The sequence below is a fragment of the Onychostruthus taczanowskii genome, unplaced genomic scaffold (genome assembly GCF_017590055.1).
Source record: "Onychostruthus taczanowskii isolate IOZ18803 unplaced genomic scaffold, ASM1759005v1 scaffold13, whole genome shotgun sequence".
In the NCBI taxonomy this organism is placed as follows: Eukaryota; Metazoa; Chordata; class Aves; order Passeriformes; family Passeridae; genus Onychostruthus; species Onychostruthus taczanowskii.
This window is the reverse complement of record NW_024498462.1, coordinates 13,276,740-13,295,160: the sequence shown is the minus strand read 5'-3', so window position 1 is coordinate 13,295,160 and position 18,421 is coordinate 13,276,740. Positions and strand designations below refer to the sequence as shown.

At 39.1% G+C, this 18,421-nt stretch overlaps 1 protein-coding gene across 1 annotated transcript in view; it reads right to left on the bottom strand.

Moving 5' to 3' along the window:
- Window positions 1-18,421, bottom strand: part of PCDH11X (protocadherin 11 X-linked) — a 419,257-nt gene that overhangs the window by 349,036 nt on the left and 51,800 nt on the right. The window contains exons 3-4 of the mRNA XM_041396567.1: window positions 5,912-5,959; window positions 301-2,787 (exon numbers count right to left, since the gene is read on the bottom strand). Coding sequence (XP_041252501.1) covers window positions 301-2,787; window positions 5,912-5,959 — 2,535 coding nt within the window. The remainder of the gene's footprint in view (window positions 1-300; window positions 2,788-5,911; window positions 5,960-18,421) is intronic.

Here is an 18,421-nt window from a genome sequence, read left to right as displayed (position 1 = left end):
TTCCCAGCCGCTTGAGGTCCCGCGGTGAGGTGGGAAGTGCCATGCTGCCATCTGCAGTCAGGACACCACCACAGGGATCTCTGCCTGCTCCATCTCCTCACAGACAATGTTCTTTCCCTTCTCATTTTCTCCCTAACCGCTCAGGAAGCTGGAATTGTTTGTTTTCACAAAGCCTTAATCGAATATGAACTCTCAAAGCTTTACTCCTTGCAGGAGAACTTATCTTGCAGCGCTTCAAACTGGAGTTACAGGATTGGCAAAGGAGGGAAGGAGGGAGAAAGGACCTTAAAATTCCATTACCTGTCTGGTGTGTATGGGGCCTGGGGTCTTGAAGCCTCCTTGACAGCTGCATTCAGAAACACTGTAAGGGTCCGAGCTGCTAGATGAGCACTTGGAAAGTGAGTCACAGCCCACCACAAAGGTGTTATCTAGAGGCAATTCCTGAATGACATGGTGCTTCTTGGGGGGTACAGGAGTCTCAGGTTTAATTTGAAAGGTAGGCTGTGGAGAAGCAGACTTGTAGTGCTTTGCTAAGTCTGGGCTATCAGGTTTAAATGTGGTTGGTGTGGTGGCCCAGTTATATTTTCCCATAGTCTGTTCTTCTAGCTCTACAGGAATGTCTAAAGTGCCATTTATGTGCTCGTGGCCAGGATCATCAGGCTTAGATTCTTCAATAGTCACAAAGTTGAGGAGGAGACTCTTTGGAGAGCGCTTCTTCTTCTTCTTCTTTTTCTTGATCTGCCTATTCTCTTGGTTGGGGGAAACCCATTCACCACTCTGCTTATTTTTTTGGACAACCTTGTGCCTGGGCGTCTGGCGGCACCGGACTAAAGCGGTAACAAAAATTACCAGAATAACTGTCATGGTGCCTGCAATAATGGCAATGATGATCTTGACATAATCATTGGTCTGTGGGGTTATCTCACCATCCCCAATGTTCTGGCCAACTGGAGTTTCCATATTCCTACGCACCAGCTCTTGCACGTAGGAGCTGTTGGTGACCGTCTCGTTCACAAACAAGTGCACAAGAGCTATGGTGTAAAGAGACTCCGGCTGTCCCAGGTCATTCACCTTGATCACCAGTCTGTGCAAGCCATGATCTGATGTAATTACCTTCTCTTTCAAAGTGATATTGCCTGTTAATTGGTCAATGGTAAACAAGCCCCTGGAGTTCCCACCTATGATGCTATAGCGGAGCTCTGCGTTCATTCCCGTGTCATTATCGACTGCAAAGACTTTAGTGACTACAGACCCCGGGCTGGCTGACGTTGGGACCAACTCATAGGAATAATTAGATGAGGGAATAACAAAAACAGGCCTGTTATCATTTACATCAACAACATTGATGGTCACTTTGGCAGTTGAGGAACGCTGCAGTCTTCCTCCATCCACTGCTTTCACCTGGAAAGTGTACGACCCCTGCTGCTCCCTATCAAAGGTAATATTAGGCCTTATTACACCAGTGAGTGGATCTATAATGAAATTATCTCTACCATTTAAGATAGAGAGAGTGACTGCAGCGTTGTCTCCCGCATCAGCATCCGTAACTGTGATAAGCCCCACTGTGCCATACATGGGAAGGTTTTCTGGCACATAGAAATTATATTCATTATGTGTGAAAGCAGGGCTGTTATCATTCTGGTCCAGCACTGACACGGTCACGGTAGCATTGGTCTGCAAAGGTGGCATCCCATTATCCTTAGCCAGCACAGTGAAAGAGTACCTGTCCTGTTTTTCTCTGTCCAGCTTTCTCACTGCTGTCAGGATGCCTGTGCGGCGGTCCAGGTTGAAAATTGGGGGCGCGTCGGAGCCCAGGATGTAGCTGATCTCGGCATTCCGCCCGCTGTCAGCATCTGTAGCACTGATCTTGGTCAGCTGAGTACCAGGAGCGTTGTTTTCAGGGATGGAAAGGCCGATGATAGGCTGTGTGAAAACTGGGGCGTTGTCGTTTTCATCTTTAATTTTGATCAGGAGCATTGCAGACTGGTTTAAGGGAGGCTTCCCTGAATCTGAAGCCACTATTTTGATGGCATATTCCCGTGTAGCTTCATAGTCTAGAAACGTGGCTGTCTCCAGGAGAAACTGATTATCAAACACTGGTTTTAGCCTGAAAGGAACATCATGATCTGTAAAACAGGTAACTTTCCCATTCTGATCAGCGTCCTTGTCCATCACTGTTATCAAGGCAATTTTTGTATTAAGGGGAGCCTTCTCAGACAAAAGCACTGTCCCATTCACGGGGTTGATGATGTACCTGGTGTCTATTGACGGGACATTGTCATTAATATCTGTGACATTAACAGTCACCGTTGCTCTTGACGGTGTGGAGCTGCCATCGCTCGCCAGAACAGTCAGTTTGTGCACAGGGGACTCCTCCCTGTCCAGCGGCTCCCTGATGGTGATGAGGCCAGTGGTGTTATCGATGGCAAAGAGCCTTTTGGCCAGGCTGGAGATCTGGTTGCTGAAGTAGAAGTGGATTTGTGCATTGGAGCCCAGGTCTGCGTCGGTGGCGTGGAGCTGGGACACGGAGGTGCCCACGGGGGCATTTTCGGGCACGCTGACCTCGATGTCGTTCTCCTTGAAGACCGGGCGGTTGTCGTTGACATCGGTCACCGTCACCTGCAGGATGGCAGTGCTGGACCTCGGGGGGCTCCCACCATCTTCAACTTTGATTTTCATCACATAGGTGTCCTTCTGCTCCCTATCCAGGATCTGCTGGACAATCAGTTGAGGCCACTTATCTCCCTCAGGTGTCTCAGTTATGTCAAGACCAAATACATTTTGACCCTACGAGACACAGAAAGAACACAATTTAGCTCGACAGTGTATTTAAAAAGAAAAATATCACATTATTTTTCTGAAATTGTCATGGAATATCTATTTATGCATATACTCTATACAGGAATATATAGTTCCATATTTATGTTTATTTTTCCATATCTAGTTTTGCTTTAAGCTCCAGAGCCTTGAGAAAGCTTCAGAGGAAACATGGCAATAAACAGATACTTTAGAAAAAGGGGAAATGTGAGAGTGATGGTGATTTTTTTCATACAGATTCTCTATTTCTAAAGAAAAGTTATTAAATTCCTGGACAGATGTAATTCAGTTTCTCTGTTGTATGAGTGAGTGTGGAAATGAGGAATGACGCCAAAGTTTAGCCACTGGAGGACCTATTCCAATATTCAATTTCAAGGAAACCAAGAAAGAAAAAGGGATTATTTCTCTGTTTGTGGAGCAACTGTGGACATGATCGGAAACAATTAGCATAAAAAAAACCCAAAAGAAAACAAAAAACCAACCAACAACAACACAAAAAAAAACCCTACCAAACCAATACCATCATTGATAAAGTGCTTACTACATAATTCAGATGTCAGATGATACAGACAAAACCAAGTCCTAACAGTTCATCAGAAATGTATTTTAAAACTCATTAGAACTATCCCTTCATTCATCACTACATGTTTTATATTTGTAGTAAAATTACAACCCCAGTGAAAAAAAGACCTATTTTCATTTCAAAAATATCACAGAACTGCAAGATCAATTTGAAAATTATCAATATTTTTCATGGGGTTTGTTGAACATCTCTGGAACTGCACCAAAATGCTACATATATTGCACAAACACAGCTTTTTTAAAACACAGTAGTGCTGACAAATCTGCTAAAATAAATATTGGAATCTAGAGCTAAATTCCCTCTCTCTTCTGCTGTCTCTTCAGACAAGCAGGAATGAAGAATAGTGTAATTATCCTCTTTTCTCATATCTCACCACGTACAGGAATGATGCAAAGGCAGTTTTCCAGCCACATCTTCCATAAGGGCAGGGCTAGAATGCAGAAGGCTAATGCTGAATGCATGGAATGACCAGATAAAAAGAAGGCATAAATAAAATTGTGGACTAACCAGGAGTTTCTTTTTATGTGTAATATTTGTAATAATGACCAACTGTTCTTCCTCTGCTTATTCTTCTCTTTCACCACCACTCAGGTAACTGCCATAGAATCACAGATGGATTGGGCTGGAAGTGACCTTAAAGATCCTCTCATTTCCACTGAGAAACCAGGTCCAGTTGTGCTCTGAACTGGTCTGAGACACTCCAAAACAAATCAAAGAAAATATGCCCAGTGTTTAAGATTCCTTATTTCTCATGAGTTGTAAAAGCTTTGTGTTCCCTGTGTCTTGTTATCCACCACTGACTGAATGCATTTATAGCTTCTACCACTTCTGAGCGAGGCTGAACTCTCACTGATTTGTTTCTCAAAGCCAGATTTTGACCCTAGACAAGCCATCTTTTATTTCATGGGACAGAACTATTCATCCACACATGCAAAAGTCACTGTGCCACTTGCACAGCATTTGTGGCAACATTAAGTTGCAATTGGGGACAGTATAAAGTAAAGTGGAACACAATTTGAAGCAATAAAGCAAATACAGATTTGGCTTCTTTAGCAGAAGGCATGAAAATATAAGCCCTGAAAATTGTTTCTAAATCAAGATATATATTTTGAACCAATTAGGGTAAATTTCAGAATGGTAATTCTATGCTGCTAGGAAGCAGAGCGTGAGTTTCCTCTTCATAGTCAATCTGGCTAGAAGTTATTTGCAATAAATTTCATAATTACAAAGAAATTATAAATTATATATTCTATGCTTTAACATAGATTCCAGAGGAAAGAAAATAACAGAAGCCAGAGTAAAAGCAACCTGTCAGCTCTCTTTACTTCTTTATTTGTACACAAGCTGGCAGATGGGCACTGATTATTCTGTCATTAGATCCCACAACTACAAGAACCTGGTACAGAGTTTGAATTCACGTGGCTGCACGTGTGTGCCCATCTCTGCTTTTCTCATCCAGTATGGGAGAGGGGCTTTTCATCCCAGCAGATGAGTTTTATATAAAATGTGGTGCTTTAGCTCCCCATTATTAGCTGTGAATGACTAGAGAACAGAAAAGAATGCAAAGATCTCTTCCAAGTTCATTATTAACACTTGAATAATTTTCTGTGGAAAGAAATATTATCTATGTCTATTTCTTCCTATTCATTACAGGTTTAGACATCTTTTTAAACCACAGAAAAACCATTACAGAGAAGTAGACTTTCTCTTAACTCTAACAGGCATAACTATTTCAAGTTGTTGAAACAAGAATATTTAATGTTGTTTAAGAGATAAGGTTAGATGTGATATGCTGCAAATTAACAAACATTTTCTAAGAACAGATAGTTCTCACATTCTAAACACTCAAAAAATTGATGAAACATTCAAGAAATAAATTTTTAAGATTATAAATATCTAATTCTCTCCATTATGAGCAAAGAAATTAAGAACTAAAATGAGAAACGTGAACAAAAACCTTCAGGATTAATTTCTTGATGTTGAAGTAAATAGCTCTATCCTCACTTAAAGTTCGGGGAAGTTAAAATTTCCATTAGGGTCAGATTTCTATTGGGACTGAACTGCACCTTGATCACCACATTATCCCAGTGATCTGAAGGATTTGTTCACACTGGGAAGGGCAAGAGTCCATTGGAAAAGCACAGTAGATAATTAACAGTTATAAAATATCTTTTCCCATTAAAACAACTGGTAGGAATAACCTGCTCCATTGAAATCTCTTCTCTACCCTTACAGAAGAATAGGAGTGAGAAATAAGAGAGATTGGCTGTTTAAATTTGAAAATACAATTTAAGCACTAACTATTGGAGGCAAACCAAAGTTATGCCCATCTCAGAGCCTGGATTAGCTTTAAGAAGTTCTGACCCTGCTCACAAGATCCCTTACTGGGGCAATAATGAGCTCTGTTACCTTCTCCAATTTTCATCACAGCCTTTTCCATGGATTTCCACACACACAGCCTCTCAAATAATGAAACTTTCTTGTTGAACACTCCCTACTGTGTATATTTACCTGGTCATTTGTAATGGATCCAAATGTCCTTTTCGGAGCTGTTTTGGGCTGTCATGTGAATAAAAAATTAGAGAATATTTTAAAAATTGCAACATTTAGGTGGTTTAAAAAATACATAATCAATGACACACGGACACATAGTGTGGTAAGCTAGAACAGCTCCTAAGTGCTGCAGACAGAACTGGATGTGACAAAGTGCACCAGAATTCTACACACAGATATTGCATTTCATAACATTTCACCACAGGGTTCTGTTAAATCTGTGGGGCACTGACTGCCTGGACATTGTTGGGAAGAAAGGGAAAACAGATCAGCTTCTGGTTAATGCTGATAACAGAGACATGGTCCACTGTGCTCAAAACATCCTGTGGACCTGCACTTGCAGAGCAGTAAATTGGCAGAAAGCAGGAATTTCTCAAAGTGGGGAAGGGAAAGAATATTGTGCTAAATAATGCTACAAACCCAACTGCTTGTAATACAAAGTACTCAGATTGAGAGAGGCTACCAGTGATTATTCCTTAAAACATACAAATTATGTAATTGTGTGTAACAAGTCTCTATTGTTAGCTGACAAAGGGTAGATCAACACTGTCCTCAATCTTCATTCAAAAGAAGATTCTGAACCTCCAGGGAAAGCCACAGCAGAAAAGACAGCTCATTGTTTTGTGGCTACATCTTCACCCTACACTTATTATCAATACTTGAGGCACTGTAAATGACAAACACATCACGAGATGTCCTTGGTTCAGCTGAATGTCAAACACAAGTCAGGGGCCAAGCACAGCTCAAACTTTTATTAATATTCTACAGGAACTCATCTCAATGACTGTTGCAACAAGCTAGAAGCACACATTTACTAAATGTTAACAATCATCTTAAAAGAAAGCAGGAAGAAGAAGAAAAATATTAAAAGATCGATTTCTCATCAGAAAGTAAATCAAGTAATTGAATTTAAATTAATTACTTAAATAAAAACCTTTGTCTGAGATGTAGTTTTGAGTCCAAAGGACCCTAAAATCTTTTCAGAAAGTCCAGAAAATAATGCATGTTTGCTAAATTCTGGTTATTTCACATGGAACAAGACAGAAAATCTTTGCAGGGCTTCTGCAGAACTACAAGATGGGCTCCAGACACTTTTTCCTTGCCTGTTTTTCCAAGACATATGGAATTGCTCTGTGACTCTGCTGTCTGTCAGCAGAGCAGAGAGTACAGCAGCAGAACTCCAGTTCTGAATGCAGGAAACAGACCACAGCTACACAGTGGACAACTTTTTCTATAAAAGCTGAAAACTAAACTTGCAGTTTTCTTTCAAAGGCGATACATTGGCTGTGAAATTGTGAATTACCAAAGCCAAGTTAATGTCTTAAACACAAAATATTCCACATGGTAGGCAATAATGGATCTGTGTGTCTGTAGTGGGTGCATGTGAAGGCACTCAGGTCCAAACCAGCCTAAGTGGTGTAGCTCTAATAAAGGTCCCAAGACTGCTATTACTCATCCAGTGTGCAATTTGCTGTCCATGCATTCTAGAAAATTACCATTTTTGGGACAGCTGTCCTGCTTAAAGACTCCACAGTCACTCCTCTCACGACATCCCACAGCTTACAACCCAAAGTTACTGGAAATAAGTGTCATTAATAGCAGCAGTTATCTTATGAACTGAGCGACAGAACTTCAAAGGAGAAAAATAACATTAGAAAGGTAAGAATTTCTCATAATGCAGACCTCAGCAGATGCAGAGTTGCTTACAGATTTGAAACATTCTCTTTGTCAAAATAATGCAGCCTTTTAATTTGTAGGCCAAGATTTTTAAGGCTTTTTGTTCAATTTATGGTTTTCTATCAATGTCATGCACTGTTTCCATTGGTTTCCTTTGAAGCAAGAAAAAAGTTTAGCTTGGAATAAACTGAACTTCAGGTTCAGAACCACAGTAAAAACAGGACTTGTAAGCACCCAACTATGCATAAACCTAAAGTGCATTTTCTGCATTCAGAATCCTAATTAGCTCCATTGCTACACCAGAGTTAAGGAGATCATATTATGAGCAATGTCTGCACCATAACTTGCTACTTTTCCTCCTCCTATATAAGAGCTCCTACAAATGGAAAACACTGCCATAATTTCTTTCCATTTACACAACCACACACAAAACTGCTCTTGTCCATGGAACAAGAGCAAGCACAACGCTGTGGGTGGGATCAACAGAACACAAGGATAATAATGAACCACTTTATGCTGGAAAAGAACAGCAAAAAGTATAACATGGAATGAAGGAGAGGACAATCAATGTATTTAATACTGATTTTCTGAAAAAGAAGAGAAAATAAGGCTAGGAGGTTTACCCAAACAGGAAATTACTTCCTTGGAAATATAAATTTTATGTTACTATTACAAAATTTAAACAGTTCTAATAATTTGTTGGAGTGTCCTTAAGCTTTTCAGATGAGCTGGCCCCTTCCTTAAGGAGTCTTTTTCAATCTTGTCATGATCTAAACATTGCCTACTTAATTTTCTAAGATAGGTAGATATAAGATAGGTGTGGTTTTTCTTTGATGGAATATTTTTTCACCCTACACAATTCTTGGCATTCAGCTCATATTCAGATCATATTCCTCCATTGAGGAGAAACAATTCGGGACAGTCAATACTATATTCTTGATTTTTTTTTTTTTTTTTTTTTTTTCTTTTTTGCTGCCCTACTTTCTTCAGTCTACACTTCAAGTGAGCCTGAAACTCCCTAACTTCAAAGTGTTAATGTTTTTAACCACAAGTTTTACAAGGGAGAGAGTAGGCAGAGCTGAAAACTGGTAACCCACATGAACTTCACATTTTCAAGACTGCACCAGGTTTCATGAATAACAAGAGAGTTCTCTTTCCACAGCACATCTTTGAGATGTTTCAAGTTGAGTTGTTTGTGGGTTCTTAACTAAATCAAATTTATCTTTTCAAACATGGATGACAATTAAAAAAACAAAAACAAAAACAAAGAAAAATAAACCTAAAAAACCCCATAATCCCGAATCTTTTATTTTAATAGAAATTCACTTCATTCACCAGGGTGGCAATAATGATGAACCCACAGTGCTGCATGAACAGGACACAAAATTCCCAAGAAACTCCTTTCAAGGAACTGGGCCATCACTTGAGTGGTTTTCCACAATGCACTGCAGACATACAACTATGTTTCAGAAAAATATGCAGCTGCACCACAAAACTAGAAGGAATTTATGTTCACAATACTCCTGCTGTATAAATAGTTGTAGACTCACTAAAGCTGGGAAATTGAAGCACAGAGACACTTTTATCAATCGTCCAAAGTTTGTAGCTGGTCTGAAAAAGGCAGCCACTTCTGGTTACTAATCATGTTTAAAATTAAACTTCAGAATTTTGAGCTTTAGAAACTAACTGGTAGAATGCAACTTTAGAATTGTAAACTTCAAGCAAATTTATTTAATCTAGAGACAACCAAAATAAGGGAGGTCAACAGCTGCAGGTAACAACCAGGGAGGAAACCTCCCCTCTTAATCTCCTCCATTACAGTTGTTCAGAAATATTCACAGACATCCCACTGAACAAAAAGCTACATTTTCAACACCCTGAGGGATATTCAGATTAAGGTATTAAACATGTTTGAGCTTTGCTCTGAATTCCCATGATAAAGCTCCAGACACCTGACGTTTCTGCCTTTGGATTCCCTCACTATAGATATATAATGAAGGAAAAAAAAATATAGGATTTATATCAGGCAACAATACAGCCAACAAGTGCATTTTGATATTTGCATTATAGAAGGTGACAGTTACATATTTGCTCTATTTCCTAGCTGAGAGCAGGCACAGAACCGAGGATGTGCGAGGAAGGGAAATAAATGAGTACAAGGCTCCAGTGCAGCGCTGCGCCTTTGGAGGGAAGCACTAACAATTCTGTTCAGCTGCTCAGAACAGCTCCTAAATCACAACCTCATTGTGCCTCGACAGCCAAAGGCTCTGTCTGAGCTGCCAGTGGCACATTTGGGGCTGGGGGTGAGCCCTGCCAGGTGTTGGTGAGGGGTGAACCTGCTGTGCCCTCCCGCTCACAGCCGGCTGGTGAGCACATCAGCGCTGCCAGGAGGAGGGGATTGAACCTGACAGCCACTTGGACAGCAGGAAATACAAACATGCCAGGCAGCTCTGGAAATTCCTTTCCCCCGCAGCAGGGGCTGTGCAGCATCCCCAGCTCACAGTGATTTCAGTGGAGAGCTGGGGGAATGGCTGTGTGTGGATTCTGTTCATGGCAAATGGGATAATGAAATATAAAACAGACTGGAATAAAAGAGACTTGTGCTTTGCTGCAAAGGAGTACAAACATCTGCAAATCAACATACATTAAATTAATGTATAGTTATTATCTCATTCCCTCCTATACATACACACACAAATTCAGTGTGTATATCTTTAAATGCATAGCACCCCCATTAAGAAAAATCCATATTCTAACCTCTGATGCTGCAGCTTTTCCAACAAGTTGTTTAGCAAGATTGTTTTCTTTGACCTAACACCCTCCTAAAGCTCAAGTTCAGCTGGGAGCAAAATCACTCTATCTTCCCTTCATGCTTCCACTTCTATGAAAAATTGCTGACAAAACTTCAATCTGAACAGCAGGAGCATCTCACACACACACGTGGAACCCCCCCACTTCCAGAAACACAAGGAAATTCCTTCATGAGCAGGGACAGCACTTTAATGTCCATGTGTCACTGCTTTATAAATGTTGATTAAAAAATCCACAGCCTTAACAGAGAAAATTCACAACCAACGTGGGCAAAAATATAACAGGGTGAGGAAAAAAAAAATCCTCTAGCAGAAGAGTTTACATCCTCCACTCGGAAGAGATTTCCCCCAGCTTCCACAAGCAGGCTTTAGGAATTCTAGACCTGTCACAACGACTGCAGAAATGACCTGATCATAAGCCTCTCTCAAGGCCTCCACTCTGCAGGGTTTTGTAAAAATCAAAATAAGAAAGAGAGTGTGCGTGTGACATTTAACTGCCACGGGATCAGTTTTGCTTCTGAAAGAAATAAAGCTATACTTTTTTGAGGAATGAAAACTTATCCTTTTTTTATTACGCTCAGAAAATATCAGTGAGACTCCCATATTAAACTGTAAAAGTATGTGATGTATGCAAGTGAAAGATGCCACTTCACTGCACATGGGATGATAATAAATAATACTGCAATTTCAGAGTAATAAATGGGAGATGGTGGCTGAGAAGACAGTGACACCGCTAAAAATAGTTCCAGAGACACTGAATTCTGAAACTCAGTAAATAGGAGTCCTTTCACCATACTGATTAAGGAGTGTAGGGGATAAACCAAAAATGTATTTTCTGGTGCTGATTTCTCAGGAACTTGACTTCTTCCTCCTCCAGTGTTACTGACTCCTATTTATCTGACTCACTAGAACAAGAGCAAGATAAAAAAGGAGAAACATTTCCTTACTGTAAGGCAGCAACTTGAGTCTGAAAATCAATTTTGAGAAGAAATCTCTTGCTACCTGAGTGTATTGAAAGTTCTAGCAAATAAATTGTCCTGACTTTCCAGTTAATGAGTTATATTCTGAGAAAATGCTTCCCTGTGAGTTTGGGATCAAAAAAAATCTTAGAAGTGAATTTGATTTATACTTCAATATATAGTTTTACTCAAGAATATATTCTTTTCTAAAAACAAAACTAAAACTCCAATTTCACTCTAATTGAATGCGCTTGAGCTATTTCTCGGTCTTAAAATCAGAGATGGAATTGAAGTAACTGATTTGTAAGAAAGAAAATAAATTTAAGAATGTTAAAATGGCATGTTTACAAGGGAAACACCAAACACTCATCATTCCATTCCAGCCTTTCTGCTTAGTTTTTGTTCACTGTTTATATTCCCTAATAGCAGCTTAGTCATGAATATACACTAAAAATTACAGCTAATGGACAGGGATTTTTTCCTCCAAAGGGGAAAAAAAAAAAAATCAAAGAAACCCATGAGACCATAGAACACCATAAGCCAATACTTAAGCAGGAAGAACACCAGCTTCAGAAGGTAAATACAATATCCATCTCCTGCTGCAGAGCTCTAGATCAGTCTCACCTGGTAATGTGAGTCCTCCAATAAATTATAAACTGAGACAAACCCTCCCAGAACTCATGGGGAAAAAGCAGAGTGGTGAATGTTAGGAGCAAGGGGAGGGATGGGCTGTGTCCTCAGCAAGGTTAATGCCAGAATAAATAACACAGCCCAGGAGTCATTTAGCAGCGTGGCTGCCCTCTCACAAAGTGTGCTACTCCAGAAAAAGCAAATTAAACAAAGGTTGGTGAAGCCAATTCTCCCCAGTAACCACTCCTATAACCCAAGTCAAAGGGAAAATCCGAGCTTTCCCAGGTCTGGGTGCACACAAAATGCTTTCCTGAGCTTAATTCAATCACTGCCCTGAAACAGATGTTCCCAAACAACACCTCACATATTGTTTGTGGTACAATACAATTAAATATTAAAATATTTCATCTTGAAATTAAATATTATTATAACTTATGTCCATCAGCTGGGAAAATGACCATTAGCAGGGAATATAAAGCACAGCTCAAACAATTTAGCTTAAACAGTCTTTGAACAATTTTCAACTTAGACACAAAAACTTCATCTATACCTTGATTTGTATGCTTGATTATTTTTTATTTCTTTGTCTTAGAGGGTTTAGCATATTGTTAGGATTCTTGCATATTAAGATATTAAGCTAAGAGCAATAATTCAATGCATTATGTTGATGAAGCAGTCAGCTAAACAAACAAATGGTTCTGAACTCAAAGATTTAGTTGGGCATGTTGCTATTTTTAAAACATGCCTAGGATGTTCTACCAAATACTACATCTGTCATTATTCATCAGGTTCACAGGTACTGAAAGAACACAAAACAAGTACTCTCCAAGACAGGATTGAGTCAATTTGCTCAGAGAAATCTGCAGGACTGCTCTCCACAATAAAACAGGTTTCAGTTGCTATGTGGATTCAAAATAGAGCACTCTCTTCAAATCCTAAGGTGACACTATAAAACGAAATTTTTTATGCATTCTACCTACAGAGTCAAAGCTCTGCTTCCACACTCAATTAACTTTACTGGTAACATAAGAAGAGGCCTACTGTGGTTATATGTGGAAGCACCCATTGTGAAATGTAAAATTAAGTGAAATCTGTTTTGAAATCCAGCATTATGGCTCTTAACAAAACAGCAAACCAGAACTAAATTAGTGAAAGTGACTGTGACAGCTGAAGCCATGGAGCTTCCAAGAGGGCTCAGCATTATTAAAGATTTTCCTTATTATGCTCTTAGGCACAATCTGATTAGTTCCAACAGCTGCCCAGCAGAAAAAGCCAAGCCATCATTCCACAGGAACACTCAAAGTAAAGCACCTTTAGCTTCAGTGATGCCAGATCCAGGTAGCACACAGCACTGCAGCATCAGCTCTGGTCTCCTCATTGACAGGGACGTCAGAATTTCAAATCAAATCACGGCAGAAGCTCCCGATCAGCATCATGTAAGCTACCAAAACCTGTCCTGATGGATAAACTTGTTTCACAAGAAATACACAAAAAAATAGACACAAAAAAATACAAAAGGAAAAAAACAAAAAGGGGGGGGAGGAGGGGAATCCACTGTGCATAAATGTTATTCAAGTCTTTGTTAGAGGCAATGAGTAACAAAAAAGGAATTTTCTTTGCTACCTTGCCTGTAAAAACTCAGTAGCCTGAAGCATATGCTGTGCTGTGACAAATATGCCATTGAACTTTAAAACAATATTCAAAATAGATTCTGGAAGACTTCACTCCTGTTTGCAGGAACTCTTGTAGTATTGTCTGAATACTACAAGAGTGATGAGGAGACTGATATTTTTACCACTTCTTCCAGTGCCCTGGATGTTAAGTTAGGATTTGAAGAGCCACAGACACAGCACTGACTGTGAAAGGTTCCAAGCCTGGGACAGAGATTTTCAGCCAGCTGGAACCCTGAATCATACACTCCATCATCAAATCATTTTGAAGTTGTTATTAAAGTTAATCAATAAAAACTACACAGGTTTTAATTCCACAAAGGTAAATTCACTTCTGAAGAAGGCTTGACTGTTCTTCCAGTTCCTGAACATAGGAAACCTTAGGAGAAAACCATATTTTTAGTGATGCAAAGTTTTCTGCCGCAGGGCAGCAGAACAGGTTCTGGTTGTACCTCTGGGCTTTACTTCCTACCTTAGCTCAAGCATATACACATTTTAAATAGAAACCAAATAATTTGATTTCTGCTTAATGTAAAATAACAGGCATGGATATTAGTGAGAAATCTCTTTGCACAGTTTCTCAGCTCCTCCATGAGCCTATAAAAGTGTATACTTTTTTAAGTTGAACAATAAAGTTGAAGCCTTTTATCACTGCATCCAAAACACATTTCAAAGACAGGGCTGTTTTCGTAGTGTAAGAATGCCACCAGTGGACTGATGTAAAGAGAAATTAAAACAAGTGATCATCACTAAATATAGCATCTAAAACTTTGCTAATATTCTAAACACTCAAATTTTAAAATCTAGAATTGTTACAAAATAGATACAGAATACCACTGCAACTACACATATGGGAAAAAAGCCCCAACAGACAAGAATATCAGAATCACCACTGCTGGGCAAGAAATCTGTGAGCCTCAAACTGGCAGAAGCTCAGGAACAGCTTGGGAAAATATTCTGGTGATTCCCAAGCATCTGATCTCAAATCTTCGAGACAGATCCAAGATCAGAGGAAACTCAGTTTCATCCTGCCAGGCCAGACCTGGGGCAGCTCAGAAATCGGTGCCTGCCCCTCCCCTTCCCCTTGCGAGGCTTTGGAAACAGAGACAAGCAAAGACTGAGAAGACCAAAGCCCAGTTCAGATGATAAATTAAGGCGTCCAGCAAAGGTCATAACATCTTCACATAATGCACTTCAAAACCCAGACAATAAAAATCTCAGAGGCAGATATTAAAACAGATATTAAAACACACACACACACTAACAGGTTCTTCTCTTTAGCTTTGCCAAAGGTCCACTTAGACACTGAACTTCATTGCCAAGCTCTGGATGATGCTGGCAGTTGAAGGTTTGAATTATTCAAATTAAAGGTTTTTTATGAGGGAGGGGCTGGACTACCACAGAATTTAAAAATAAGCATTAATGTAGAATCTTACAAAGAAGTAGGTAATCTGGCAACTTCCAGGAACTCATTTGAGTTCTGATATTGAACCAGCATGGTACCTTGGATATTCAACATGGACAAATACTTGATTACATACAACAATAAAAGTGTTTACTGTAAAACAATAAAAGGTGATAGGAAAGTTCTATCAGTATTTTAGGCTCTATTTTTAAGACTGACTTTCAAATTATGGTATTCACAATAGTTCTTGGATTTCCCAACAAACACCAATTCACAAAAAAAATCAGTATAAGTGCCAGAGTACTATTTTTGGTATTAGACGGGAAAGAGGGTGAGGAACAAAATAGAAATTACTCCTTTGTTTATACCTTTAAATCTGCTGCAATAAATTATCTCGAAAATCCCTAATGGAAATGAGGATGAAAATTATATGGCTGGGGTTAGGATGAAGAGGAAAATGTATTCTCCCAGTGAAAAAGCCATATAATATCCCAGTCTGAAAAGCACAGAGGAATATCCTGACTCAAAAGAAAAAGAAGAGAAAAAAAGCCGCAGAAAACGTCAATTTGCTTGAAAAAGCAGAGAAAAAAAACTACAATTATTCGACTTTGGAACATCAGCAATAACCAAAGCAAGAACACATCACATTAATAGAGCCAGCAATTACAGCACAATGAGAGAAAAATGTATTTCAATACTGAGAGCTGATGACTCAGAACTCATTTCTTTTAGCAATGTTTCTTTTTTGTTTCTTCAGAATTGTCTGAAACAGACTTTGCTACATGTCCCAGCTTCAAATGCTCCACAGGACTTAAGTGTTCAGACCAATTATGTTTCTGGGTTAGAGAATATAAATTATTTTGCAATATACCTTTCTTTCAGCAATAAAAATAACTGTACTAATGCAGTCAGGTGCCATGAACCGTAGGTGACACTTGATTTAAATATATTCTTTGACAGCTCTTCTTAAATGGAAGGAAAGTGTTCCATACAGTGTATTTGGGGGAAAACTAGCTAGGATATTTAAATCTTCATTACTAAAATCCAACATTAGAAAGCCTAAAGTAAATATAAAATCAAGAACATATTATTATTATAAAAGCTACTTTAATATTTTAATTGTGTATTTTATGACAAATTAAATCAGGAAAAACTGAAACTACTTCTCCTATTTTCAAAATATTTCCTAAAAATTGGAAATTTTCAAATCTTCATCTCCCCCTAGATGGGATGAAAAGTGAGTCTTAGAAAAATGAACTGGACAAAAGAAAAATCTTTTGCAACTAATATTCACCCTTTATTGTTCTTTACTCAATATTTTGAAAATAGCAATTTTTGATAATCTCATAAGTACATGTGAAAAAAGACAGCTATTCCTTAAAAACTTGGAATTTTTAATGATCTGAATAATATTAGGATCTTCTGGAAATCTAATTCAAGGTTTCTCATGATCGCCATCCAAAATACAAGCAAGCCGTGCATTGATGCATCCATTACAAGAAGTAAAGAAAGCAGAAAAAAGTAATCCTTGCAAAGTTATTCTGAAAGAATACAAGAATTACAGTGGTTCCAAAGGACTTTTACAGCACATGCAGTCACTATTACCTGATATTATTGAAGAAGTTGTGATAATTGTTTTTCATTTGGTTGAAAAAATAATGGCTTTGAAATGTTGCTTGCCTGGATGGTGAAAGCTATTGCTCACTTTTAATGACAAAAACTACCAAAAAAAGTTTAAATGCCTTTGGATACAAGATGACCAGCATATCAAGCAGATGCACTAACATAATTTATAAATAAAAGGTCTGAAATTCAGACATCTGTGTAAAGTCATTCTTTAAAGATAAAATAAGGGCCAAAGACAGGCATTTCTATTCACAGATAAAGACACTGAATATATAAAAATGATGTCCCATCACAGGGCAATACTGTTTTGGCATTTGAAAAAGGCTCCTACCTATTTATTTTGTGATGTACAAAAGTATGACACCTTTAAAACATGGTAGATTTTCAGACAGTAGGAAAAATTAAGGGTACAGCATAATCTGTCCTGAGTGCACTTTTATTCCCTTCTGTAACTTCACGTGGCACTGCATGTTTGCAGTCCCAGTATCTTGCATCTATGCAAATCAGAGCATAATTTCATTTATTAGGGGTATTTTAGTGCTTTTGCTGGGGTTATCAATCGAGACCATGATAGATCATATAATTAAGAATTTCTTACAAATTAAAACAATTGTTTCCTTGACGGCTGTTGGGAAAATATTCCTTTCTCTGTGCTGCCACACACAAGGACCGTGTAAACAAATCCTGAGCCCTGTGTGCTCAGAAAGCATCCCCACATCTGAGCTAAAACTGATCTGTCTGGACATGAGCACAGGATGATGTTCAGCTGAGACAGATGAAGGGGAGCTCTGCGTTTGACAGATGGGTGCCTCGCAGCTCCAGTCTATCATCCTCTCCTCCCTGAAACTTGCTAACTTATATATTATTGTTCCGTGACAGCTCGTGTGAAAATCAGAGCCTGGCATGCAGAAAGAGACACCAACTTGTCCCTCACCCTAACTCCCTGAACTTGCTGTGCCTGGAGCAACACTTTCTCCTCCAGTCCTCCCTGAATCCCCAAAGGGACGTCAGGATAACGGGAGCTGACAGTTTTACAGCAATAGTGCCATAAACCACCCTAAAGGAGCCTTGTATCAACCAACAAGAGGCAATTACCTTGACTCCTGACTCACCACCACCAGTCAGGAGCAGGGTTTTATCTCCTCACTGACACCAAGCCACAGCTACAGGAATGCAAATCAGTTTTCCCTTTTAAAGCTCAGACCCAGTGACTTTTTCAAAATAATGTGCACAGATGACCACTTGTCTGTCCAGATCTCTCTAGACAATTTACCACTGAGCAGTATTTTTTATTCTAGCAAAAAATCTTCTCTGAAGAATCATATACTTTGGCATTTTGGATTGCAAGAAAAATGAGCAAATGGGGTGGAGGATTTGGAAGAAGGTGGATTTTCAGCTACAGCATAAAATAATGGAAACAGACTTATTTTGCAAAGGTGATGTAAATACTTCACATGGTAATTAAGAACCTCTCAGGGGAAAAGCAGGCAGGGGTAACCACCCACATGAAAATAACTGAAGATATGTTAACTTTAACCAAAACACTGAGCTTCTATCAGCAAATGAAAAAGAGAAAGATGTTTTGGGTCTGACCTATTCCCCCACTGTGGATTTAAGACAAAAGTATTCGGCACCACTCAAAAGACAGACTGTCTGTCCAAAAAAAGCCTCTCTTTTAAAGGGCAGCTAAA